The 12,760-nt window shown below is 35.0% G+C and overlaps 1 protein-coding gene across 3 annotated transcripts; it reads right to left on the reverse strand.

The window, feature by feature from the left end:
* Positions 1 to 1,684: 1,684 nt before the first annotated feature.
* Positions 1,685 to 9,357, reverse strand: LOC130641131 (alpha-1A adrenergic receptor-like). 3 transcript variants are annotated; one of them, XM_057447801.1, is made up of 3 exons: positions 8,016 to 9,206; positions 7,550 to 7,625; positions 1,685 to 2,894 (listed from the first exon to the last, which is right to left on the reverse strand). In XM_057447801.1, the coding sequence occupies exon 3, from the start codon at positions 2,864 to 2,866 to the stop codon at positions 1,793 to 1,795; it is 1,074 nt and encodes a 357-aa protein (XP_057303784.1). In that variant the 5' UTR covers positions 2,867 to 2,894; positions 7,550 to 7,625; positions 8,016 to 9,206; the 3' UTR covers positions 1,685 to 1,792. The 3 variants fall into 3 exon arrangements, 2 of the variants coding, with proteins under 2 accessions (XP_057303784.1, XP_057303782.1); XM_057447799.1 differs by having other exon boundaries at positions 7,550 to 9,206; XR_008982434.1 differs by lacking the exon at positions 1,685 to 2,894 and adding an exon at positions 5,446 to 7,471 and having other exon boundaries at positions 7,550 to 9,357.
* Between the last annotated feature and the right edge of the window lie 3,403 nt (positions 9,358 to 12,760).

The following is a 12,760-nucleotide window of genomic DNA, read 5'->3' on the forward strand; positions in this document are numbered from 1 at the left end:
AACCGCGGGTTTTTCACTTTGGTAACATTTGAAATCGCGTGTCTCTTGAAAATCTCTTGAAAGTATTGAAATAAATCAAGATACATTTGTACCGAGATATGGGGTACGAACCTACACGTTCACTTCTCTTGGTCGAAATTCTAAATACTAACCACACAAAAACAAAGCTTCAGTCAGCGTATCGTCGATTCAATATGGAGTTTAAACTGAAGCCGTTCGTCGTAAGCCAGTTCCTGAGCTTTGGCCGCTGGGGCTCGATCTAATTAACTTAGATAATCCTGTTATCGCCAAAGATATTTCACGAATTATTAAATGTATCAAATTAAATGTTCGATTATTACGGTTCATGACATAATTCTGTGATTCGTCACAGACCTCAGCCGCTTGCACGCAGGGTCGAAGAACAATCGCTTTAAAAAACGATCAAAAAAGGAGAAGGAGAAGGCCGCCCGTTTTAACGAGATCTCGAATATGATCCAAAAACTTAGTAACAATGTACTTGCAAGTTCTCGATTATTTATCGCGGATTAATTTAGAGAAGAGTGACGCAATTGTGAGAAAGAAGAAAAAGATAACTTTAGGGTAGTTCCCATAGAAAAAAATATATCGCAGAGGATTGTCTTTCCTGAAGTTACTTGATGATGATATGATAGTATGTGAAAATTTAATTGATTGGGTGCCATGGTTACCCGTTGTTAGAAAAAATATAGGGAAAGTACGACATTTTGCTGCTTAACGCCTAACCAAATATGCGAATAAAATGCGCTATTTCAAGCGCCTTTTTGGCCGCGTATGTTCCTCAAGGGTCACGTGTGTTTGGATTGAGTGAAACGCATTTTCGTAAGAACTGATGCGGTATTTCTTGGACGAAGGAAAGGCTAAAACAGGGCAAAACAGGCAATATCTTAACAAAATAGCTGAAAGGCAAAATTTCGATTTGAAAATCGGTTTCATTTAAAAACTAGGTGGTAATAATGCCTGCAACCTCAGAAGAAATTGTAAAGTGTGTGTGGTTTGATCTTGAGAATTCTTGTTTCGCCTGGATTCCGAACTAAAACGGCAAAAAACTTGTTTAAAGATTATTTTATGGACATTCTTGACTTGTGGACCGACAAAAGGTGTACGGCAGCACTATTTCGACCTGTAAAACACCAAATACCTAAGACCTTATGACTAGTAAACTCTGACGAGTTCACTTTGGTGGGTACACTGTTAATGCAGCTGTCTGACTGCTTGTGCAACAATACGTTTCGCATTTAAAACTGTAATTCATTGTCTTGAGAGGCGGGAAAGTGGCATCTAGCAATTTTAAGCGGTAAACATGGAAGAAGATGCAGCTATGGGCGTTGCTAGGCAGGTTTTTTTGCGTTTGGTTGCACATTATAAACCAAAATTTATAATTAGCGCTACTTACTACCGTATTCTAAGATGAATTTTTCGTCTGAAAATAGGTAAAAGAAATTTTTTTAAATTTAGACTTTTTTTCTAGGGGAACAACCTTAAATGACTACTTAATTGGAAGGTGCTTGAGAGCTTGACGTGAAACAATATATTAGTTCAATGGTCATCAATATATCGAAATCTATGTTTTTGGTTCTGCATTATATGTCCCATTTAACGGGGTACTATGCGACATCCATTTTGCGCTGGTATAAGAAGCGGCTGTAACCAAAAAGAAAGGAGATGTATTTACAGATAACCACTATTCAAATTATAGCAAAACGAAAAAATTAACATGCTAATAAAGAAAGGGTTACATATTTACAAAGATCATCTATGTCATGACAAAATATTAACATGAGGGTTTCGTGCTTTCAACCGTGTTGGCAGATGTCCTCGGTGTTCTCGGTAATAATGAATTAGCGGATTCAGGATTAGCGGCGCAATAGAAAGTAGCCGCAGTAAATTCAGAATGTGAATTCGCTTTTTTTGACCATTTACTAAAATAGCTAATGCTTGAAATCTTTCGAACCATTTCCTTCCGTATATGTTTATTCCTGAGACCAAACAACAAAGGGTTCAATGCTACGCTTAGGTAGTTTACTGCATTGCCTGTCCATGTCACTTCCCTTGGATGGCAAATGTGGCAGAGGACGTTGGCTGTCACTAAGATGATGAAAGTTAACCAACAGAATGTGAACACACCAACTAACAACAAAACAGTTTTGGCTGCTTTCATGTTCGCAATATACGACAACATTGACTGGTTTCGCTGTGATGTTTGGATTTGATTTCGAATGGCAATTTCATGTTTACTTGCAACTTTGAATAACAGAATATTTAGTATGATGATACATAATAACGGGGCCAGAAAGTTTGCAGAGAGCTGATACAGAACGTATTCGAATGGTATCTCCATCCAGCAAAAACCTTGCTCAACAAACACAATGTGAGTTTTGTGCATTAACGGGTAGATGGCCACCAATAATGTATATGACCACGATACGAAAATCAATAACGCAATATTCCGTTTTGAAAATATAATATGTCTTTGGAATGAAAATGTTACCGTTATAAAGCGTTCTAACGTTAACAACAACAAGTTAACTACAGATGACGGTAAGGAAAACATTAAAGCAACTTCTTTAAAGCCACAAAGTATGTCTCCATGAGAATAATATCCACGCAATAAGAATTCCGCATCGAATGGCATGATCAAAGCTGCCATTATTAAATCACACACTGCTAAATTGACAATGAACACATTTGCAATAGTGTGAAGCCTTTTTGCGGCTACGATTATGTAAATAAGCGCCATGTTGGATGTTATACCAAGTATGGTTAAGAAGATGAAATATATAGCCATCGATGTTGCAAATGGTGTGCCCAATTTATGGCCATATGCACCAATCGTGGAATTATTCATTCCTCTCAAACTTTTTACTGAATCTAACCTAAAACACAAAATCGACAAAATTTATTACGCAAAAACAGAAAAAAAGAATAACTCAAGTCTGCTTTTTTTCAATGAAGAAAACGAACGCATTAAACGCAAAGAATTCCACATAACAATTCAACACACTAATATAACCTGGCTTTTAATGAAGCAAACCAACCTAGTTACCAGGATTTTGTGGCCCCTGATCCGTTATTACGGAGTGGCCAGCTTCATCAACAACGCAAAATGCCCTGGGAACGAGGTTAGAAGCAAACCAAACCTCCTGGACGTAAATACAATACAAACTACCCGTTGCCAGATGCTGCACGAAATCTACAACAGCTTAGTATAATAAAAAACTAAAATCCATTCGCGTTAACCTTTTAGGCTGCTGTGTTTCTTTCTTATCTCCACCGAGATCTGTCTTTCTATTGCTATAAAATTGGGAAGACTATACAATCACAAAATTAAAACGTGATAACGTGACATTAAAGTTATGATGTCGTGTAACCTAAACACCATTCTTTCTGATTACAATGTTTACAAAAAATACAGACAGCTATGTAATGAATATAAAATGACCAACTTTAACGTTTTTACGAACGTAGGAACGTAAAGGTTAATATTTTTACATGGCTACATCTTTCTTCTTTTCCGCCTGAGGCTTTTTTATTTTAACTGGCAGAGATACCTATACTCGGAAAGCTTTCCCACACATCCCAATTTTTGAATATCTCACCGTCACAATTATCACTGTCACGACTTGTCACCGTCAGAATTATCACTGTCACGACTTGTCACCGTCTCAATTATCACTGTCACGACTTTTCGCCGTCAGAATTATCACCGTCACGACTTTCCACCGTCACTACTTGTCATCTGACCAGAGGAATGTTCAGGGTGTCTTGAACCTGGACTTTTATTACAGAGCCAAAATACAATCGAGAGTTTTTGGCGGGAAAATGATTGGATTCGAAGCAAAATACTTGAAAATAACCGTTGTCGTTGTGGAAAATTTGTTTGTCGCTACTTTTTATTTGACTCAAAGACTAACAACGGGAATTATAACAAGTTTTAGTCGCTATTTTTAGCTTAACGAGATTTCGTGAGTGGCTGAGATTGGCCCTGTTTTAGCCGACAGATCAACTTCTTTTTATAGAGACTAGTCCGTGGTTTGTGTTTTCGCAACACGACCCAACTTTTTGCCTTATAACAGACAGATGGATCACGGTTATTATTAATATATTAGTAGTTAACCCGTGGAAAAATCCACGAGGTCGCCCGTTCTTTAAATTAACCCGTTGCAACAAAGTGGACAGAAATATATCGCATTTGGTATTGCTGCGCATTTTAAAAATTTCGTGTTTCCGTTACGGGACACGGCTTTCGCGGACCCACAGACAGACAGGCGACGGCTATTATTAAAGAAAAAGAGTGTTTATATTGAGACTACAATCTTGGACATAACATTATGGGAAAAGGTCGATTTTTGGCTATTTTTTGAACTAGCCAAATGGAATCGCCTTGTCAAAACTCTCAAGCTGACAGGCTGCAAAAGCTTCGCTTTGGGAGGTGTGTAGGCCAGGTAAATAGCCTCGAATATGCGCTACCGGCAGTTTCTGCCATGTCCGCATTTCGGAACAATCCACACGTCGGCCCGCTAAGGTGCTAAAATTCGGGGAAACGGGGTGTGCTGACGTCAGCAAAAATTAGTATGGGTTGAGAATTTGAAACTAATGATATCACCTAAGATTCGAAGTCCTAAGTCCGTTTGCGATCATTGACATGTCGTAATACCTTTGTCCGTTTGCGATCATTGACAAGCGAGCTTTGACAAGTTCGTAATACCTTTGTCCGTTTGCGATCATTGACAAGCGAGCTTTGACAAGTTCGTAATACCTTTGTCCGTTTGCGATCATTGACAAGCGAGCTTTGACAAGTTCGTAATACCTTTGTCCGTTTGCAGTCATTGACAAGTGAACTTTGAAAATTTTGTAATAACTTTGACTTTTGTAGAAACAGTGTTTATAACTGCTTGTGGGACGAACTATAAAATTCGCCCCTCTTTTCCAATAAATTAAGTCCGGGATTGTAGTCGCTAACCTGTGGAAAGTCAACAGGAGCCATTACCATCAATATAAAGATAATATAGAGCCCTTTCTCCCGCGATTGTTAATTTTAGAAATTTTTTAACCTCCTGCGCTAAACATAGCCTACCTTGTCATTTATTAATTTGAAGTGTTTAATTCGTTTAAATATCCAGTCAATTTACTTTTGTTTTTAATCCATTCGATTAATTAGTACATTGAAATAAAAAAAAGTCTGAAGAAATGAATTAAGCACATCACTACGTCCTAAATGAGCAATAAATGCTTTTCTCAAAATACCAATATTTCCTATTTTCTAACCATTAACTATTCTAAACCTCAGTTGTTAATTTTCAATATATTTCACAGCGCCCGCTTGCCCGCCCACCCCACCCAATTCCCTTTTACTGGGTAAGCAAAACACCCCGTGGAACAAAATTGTGGAACAACGGCTTATTGGTATATAAGGAGCAGAACTACCTAAAAATAAAAAACTAGGTCATCTCCTTGCAGATGGCAGTTTTGGTTTTTTAAAAAAAAGCAGAAAAATCGTTTTCAAGAAATCTAGAATTTAAATTCGCGAAATTGCAAGGTACACGAGCATTGATTGTTCGTATACGGTTCCAAATAATTTTCTTTAGTTAGTCAAGAAGATTTCTGCAGCTACTAAAAAGTTCCTTATAATTCTAAAACTCATACGAAACTCCAAATTTTCAAGTAGCTTACCGCTCTTTAAAAAACCCAACCATTCTCAAGATTTTAAATTGCCGAAAAATAATTTCTTTATATAAAGTGTAGACAATTAGGTCCAACCTTCACAACCTTGTTCCCAGGGTCTTGTGGCCCCTGAGCCGTTACTACGGATTGGACTCTAACAACAAGGCAAAATGGACTTGAAACGAGGTTGGTACATGCATACATGCATACACTTGCTTTTTAAATTCCAGTGTTTTAATACAGTATTCCAAGAGTTATAAAAAATTCTTAAAAAAACTATCATATCAACTCAAATGTACCTTTCTGAAATATCGATAAATAAATAACATAAAATATTGCACATGCAGCTGCTATTTCTGACGTAAAAAATGCAAATATAAGAAATTCAACCTTTTTAACTTATCACTTTTTATGGGCCAAGTTTTTCCATATTACATTACCTAGAAGTTTCCGGAGGTTTCCAAAAGTCTTCAGGAGTAGTGGCTATTCTGTATTGAAAAATTTTATTCTTTCGCTCTGAAGTGAGGAAATTACTTGTTAATAACGAAAAAAATGTCAGAATTAAGAAAAGATCAGAAAAAAATCAGAAAAATCAGAAGATGAAATAATAATAAAGGAGACGAGATATAAAAATAACTTACCGCGAACAGCTAGAAGACCAAAAGAAAAAATGCGTGACAAAAATTTTCACATGTTTCATATAATAAGCCTTTTTTTTAGCAATCCGATTTAATAAGTTTTAAAAGGAATTGCTCTAACGGTATATATAGCTGTTTTAAGAGTTTTAGATTAGGAAATATAAAATAAAACCAGCTGATCCTCTATGAGTATTTTCAACTACAGCATGTCGCCGCACTTGCACATGCCAAGCAAAGTAAAAAAAATGGCGCATATGATTAAAAAAATTCTCTTTATATCCTTTTTATACTTCATTTTCTTATCTCATTAAAGAAAAAGGTTTTGTAATTTTTTTATTTATTTTTTTCGCGCAAAAAAAGTACTACGAATTTATCATTCTTCCGTAATTTTAAGCCAATTGTCTTCACCTATACTGCGTTTATACTGGAGCAAATTCTTCTATTTTCATTAGTCATGTTACTAAAAATAGAAAATTTTCCGAATAGTGTTTACACCCATTTTTTAAAAAATTATTCGTTTTTTGGGTGAAATTCTGATGGAAAGGGTAAATTCGAAAAGGAAATCTAACCTGGAGAAGGTTTTACTTCGTGTAAACACAACGGTATTTTTAGAAAATCATATTACGCATGAACAGTAAGCGAAAAATTTTAATGGTTTTCTATGATTAATGTAAACGCATGAAAATACGGCAACGCAAATCTTTGAGTCAATAATCTTTAATCTTTAATTTTAGCGTCTTTGTACGAAAACGAAACGAAACGAAATTTTAATCAAATTATGTATAATTGGACGGCATGCATTGGTAATTGCTGAAAAAACGGTAACGCAATGTGCATGAGTGTAGAAGGCTTTAAATAACGTCGCAAAATAACTGCGCAAATAAATTATTTGTGTATCGCAACATCGTAACTCCAAGTGTTGCAGACGTTAATAGAATTTACGAGCCCCACATCTTAATCTTCTAATGTTTAATAGAGAAAATAACATATAGAATTTTTTCTGCGATTCTTTTTTTTTCTTTTTTCTTTTTTTTCTTTTTTCTTCATTTCCTTCATTTTTCTCTATAACTCCTAAAAAATTTTAATATCCACAGCACGCAAAAAAGATAAGCTCTGTTTGTATACGAAATCCATTGTCTGTAATAGTAACACTAAGGGAAAAGAATTTTCTTACTTCAAATAAAGATACACTTTTGTAAATATGATAACTTATAAAAAACAAATCCTACTTTTGTTCTTCTAAAACTTCAAGTTTCAAGCTTTACCACTTCTGCTTTCCAACTCAATATATTATCAACTCTAAATCTAAAACAAATGTAAAAAACATTAAAAAAAGTTTCAAAAATAATATACTGAAATTCTCAACGCCGCGTTTCATATATTGATTAAGTAAGACTGACCCATTTAGGAAAGTCGATGCATTAAAAAAACGTTTTAAAACAGAACAGAATAATATTGACTATTATGTGGAAAAACAAAAAGATAAATTTAACCGAAGATAATTTTATTATTTCAACGCAATGGGGAATATGTGACAGATTTTAATCGTCAAGTGAATAGTTTTTTAAAAAATTTTTCTTAAACGACCAGATGTCATCACTTTAGTTTGATGAAATTTTACTTTTCTTTAACAAAAAGCTCCTTTTTAATTTCTTTATATACAAATCACTAAAAATAGATTAGCTAATAATTTACCATCCCAGTTGGTTCTACTAGAAAGAACCAACCAAACTCTATTTCTCTATCCTCTAAGGTTGATTGTTTGTTATAAAAATCTATCAGTATACGTAGTTTAAATCATGTATATCTAACATATCTTGCGATCTTAGTACGATCTGGCAGCGTTTAATGAAAAAGTGAAAAATTGCTTTTCACAAAACATCCTGGAAATGAACTCGTTTGCTTACATCAAGGTTACCAAATAAAACTATTTATAATTTAATTGTACATTCATTTAATTTAATTTTTATTTGTTCACTGTTTAGTATGTGCAAATATTTAAAACTTAGTCTTAACAGTGTCTTAGCAACTACAGTTCTACCACCAAGTAATGGCGAGTGTCTTACGTAAGAGCTGATGTAAAGTTTTGTTTCGTTTTTGCTACCATTTTATAAATATTCGCAGTTCACTGGAATGTCTTCACACATTGAAAGTGTACATTGCATGTCCAAAAATACTTTTTTTATTCCGGTTTTCTTTGAGATTAAAATTGCGTCGCACCTCAACCAGCTTTTGGATTCTAAATTCCTTTTGTAAACTGACAGACAAGCGAGTGTCTTTTCCGAGCCAAGTTTGACTCTATGGTAAAGGCTGGAGAAAATTTTTGAGCTCGTGAAACAAGATGGTGAAATAGAGAGAATGATGTTATTCTGACCTAAACAAAAAGCAAAGAAAACCCGCGGAAATCATATGTAAAAGAAATTGACATGTATCCTGTAATTCAATAAAGAAATCTGGCGCAAAACTATAAACAAACTTTGACAAATGCGTCAGTTTGAACTGAAACATGTAAAACTAATTAACAGAAACACGCAAAACACACGCTTTTTTAATAAGAAACAGAAACCTGTTTTGGGAACACCAAAAATATAAGAAACAAGGTCTTAATATGCCATCTTATCACACACGAAGTTTGTGAGCTTACCGAATTTAGGCTTGTCAAATTTTAAAATGCCCTTGTTTGCTTTGTTCTTATGTTAAAATATCATATGGGATTGTTTTAAAATTTGTGACCAACAATCCCTCGCCCCTTGATCAACTACATTACCCCCTCTGAGTTGACATCGTCATTTGGAAAGAAACCCATTAAGTCTATTTTAAGTGAACTTTGGAACAAAAATCCAAAAATAACAACACGGGAAGGATTTTCACACGCTGCTGATTCAGTTAACACATTAGATATAAACAACGTTTACATCTAACGTGTACACTGATCTAATTAAGTAAACTTTCTTAATTAGAAAATCAAAAGTTGTGTCACCTTTCACTCCTCTTCACTGTCTCCCTGTAACAGTTGAATCATTTGTGAACAACCTCTTGTACATGACACAGTTTTAAAGTTTTTTCAGCAACAAAAACACTCCCTTTTCTATTATGAACCTATACGTTTTCCATAACTAAGAATAAAAGGAGGCTTTGAAGTTTTTGTGTAGAACAAAATGAGAACAAATAAGGGTAAAAAAAGGCTCGAAAATAAGAACAACCAGCCTTAGGTTTAATTTTACTGGTTCTGATAAAAAACGTATACATTACCGTTTAGATATACGAAATGATGTTCAGACACAATTCGCAGAGACTTGGTGAAGCATAGAACTTGTGATTTTCAAAATAATTTTGTCACATCAGCTACCCATTAATTATGATTTTGATTTTCACATGGATAATCCCGTATTAATCAATAACGCAAGCTGTGTTAATCACAAAGTCATAAGCAGATAACCATTTTAATTCGTTGAATACAAAGATTACCTACTTGTTCAGCCTTAAACTGTTCCTATTTTATCCCTGAGTTTTTAGTATTTAAACCCATTTTAAAGTACATTAAAATATTTTAGCGACATGAAATTTAAGAAGTTAGGCCACGGATTTCGTCAAATTGCAACAACTGATTCTGGAAAAGTTCCGCCTTTAAAGATATATTTCCACGTTTGTTGTATTGTTCGGTAAAGTCTGCAGTTTCATGCGTTCTGTGGATTACATCAGCCACTGCCCAACATGTAAAGGTCACATGGTCGTGTAAATATTTCAATCTTAAACCCCTCTACCCCAATGTACCATTTAGTTAAAAAGAGAAAATCAATAAAATGCTAAGCTTTCTATTACACTTTCTTTGAAAAATATACTTAATTAGAAATCCACCAATGAATAAGCGAACCCTTCAGCCAATACATCACAATATAACTATCAAAACTGATAAGAACTGTATCTGATTTGGACATAGTATAGTAGTGAGTCAACCTCGTCCCCAAGGGCAACGAGGTTGACCACATTTAACATCAACTTGACCAAAGTTGTTTTTAGTTATTTTTTAGTTTTTTTTCACATTATACCAAACAACCGCGTACCCAGACTCTTGTGGACCCTGAGCTGTTATGACGGAGTTTTTCCCTGCTATCAACTTATCAATAAGGCAAAATGCCTTGGGAACAAAGTTGTATACGGAATGCAACGTGTCTTTTCCTCGTCATCATTCTTGAAGGCATCGCGTGTTTTCGATATGACATTGATTTGGAATGATCAATCATTTTAAGCTCAGCAAACTTAAAAAGCGTTACCAAGTAATTAAATTTAAAAAAATTTAAGATAGTCGACTGAAAGCTATTTTTACGAATCGTAATCAACTCAAATATTTTTTCATTCCTTTCAATAATAATGGCCTGGTTAAAAGCATCAGAGACCAACCTTATTCCCAGGACTAAACTTCCTTATTTGGGGAACACCAAGGCGAAACTAGTGGCTGTGCCTTGGAGACTATGCATATTTTTTGAAGAGTTAGCAGCGAGTAATTTCAGGGATGCGATAAAAATAAGATGGTACCATAATGAAGCAAATAAGAACCTGTATGATTGTGGTACAGTGTAATTTACTCTTCTTTAATTTCGTTTGAGCTTTAATTAATGTTCAAAAACGGTGCTGTGCACAGTTTTGTAGAGCTCTGTACATCAAAACTATTGATAGAGCCCAGCCGGCACACCAACGTCGCAGAGATGTCGTAGCGACGTCGAGTTTAACGTCGGTGCGACGTCCGCTCACTGTCAGAATGGAAAGTCGCGCAGACGTCGGACTTCGACGTCTGTACGACGTCAGAGCACAACGTCCTATCGACGTCGTTCCTACGTTGTAAAGACGTCCGCCGACCTTTTACAAACGTATAGCTGCGAAGTTAAACGACGTTACATTAACTTAGCTGCGATGTTAACAGACGTAACAAAAAGAGAGGCTCTTTAAAACAAAAAGTGATTATTAAAATTATTTTCTTTTATAATCCACTAGCATTCACATTCGTTAAATTACACTAGTATCAGAAGACACTTGATAACTCCTATTTATTTACAACAAGACGTATGATATACGCAAACAACCTCGCCAAAAAAGTGTATAAAAAGCTGAAGTTAGACACGACATATTTTGCTATTCGGATAGGCAATAATATTGATAGAAAATTTCTCGAAATTTCAATTTTCGTTAGGTCAGTCTGTAAACACGTCCTCGCGGGCGAGATAGTAAAAAAAAAAAAAAAAGTAAAAATAGTTACCAAGATGAGATTCGAACACACGACTACTCCCGTGTCGGTGCTCAGAGAGGCAAAAATTTCCATTCTTGTAGGACACATTTGCGTTTTAATACAAGCTCACGAGCTTGTAATAACTTTATGTTCCCAAGCATAAACCATTTTCATCACCACTGCATTTTTCACGTGTGTCTTCAGGATTGAAACGATTGTTCATCAACATTTTTTCTGTTTGCTATAGAAAGAAAGTAAAGGTATTAAAATATGATCTAACTAGTGATATAAATTGCAGTCATATAGCGAAGATACACGCTTTTTATATAAGAACATTTCTCAGAAATGACAAGATGTGTAATTGTAAAGCTAGATGTTCAAAGAAATATATATTAACAGATTGTACATTTTTCAATTGATGTGCCTAGATACAATGTTAGTTATAAAGTAACTAGAATTACTTACTGTTTCTTCTTCTTAAAACGGCAATCATTTTGTCGCTTTTCTCTTTTCTTCTATATTTTCGTAAAAACAGAATCCACAATACTTTACCAACAACAAATGCTTGAAATTAACACACAACGATTTTAGCGCGAAAGAAATGGACACATATATCACGTCGTTTGGACAAATAAATTTCAAAACGTTTGCAACTTCAACTTTCTTTAGTAAAGAGAAAAACGTTGTGTGTATTTTTAAATTCGAAGCGATTCTTTTCCGTTCGGATACTTCCTCGTTCGAAAGTACGATGTTTTAACAAATTAAATTGCACAATTTTTATCACATGATTTGGTCACATCTATTATAAATTTGAACTGGAAACTTTTGCGCTTTCTCTCTTAAGAATAAAATTATAATAAAAACGTATCCCTCGTACAATCTCCAAAAGTCAGTAAGTTATTGCATTTGTAAAAACCGTTTTTTATGTTTCTAAGAAAATTTTAAGAATAATTTTTCCCTGAAAGATTTATCGAATCTTACGAGATGCGACGTTGGTACAGCGTCGTGTCGAAGTACAAATCCGACGTCTGATAACCTAACGTTGGATCGACGTCGGTTTATGGTCGATATGCGACGTCGGAAATCCTGACGTTGGATCGACGTCGGTTTATGGTTGATATGCGACGTCGGAAATCCTGACGTTGGATCGACGTCGGTTTATGGTCGAAATACGGCGTCAGAAATTACGACATCGAAGCGACGTTGTAACAACGTA

This window comes from Hydractinia symbiolongicarpus, chromosome 4 (genome assembly GCF_029227915.1).
Source record: "Hydractinia symbiolongicarpus strain clone_291-10 chromosome 4, HSymV2.1, whole genome shotgun sequence".
NCBI classification, from domain to species: Eukaryota; Metazoa; Cnidaria; class Hydrozoa; order Anthoathecata; family Hydractiniidae; genus Hydractinia; species Hydractinia symbiolongicarpus.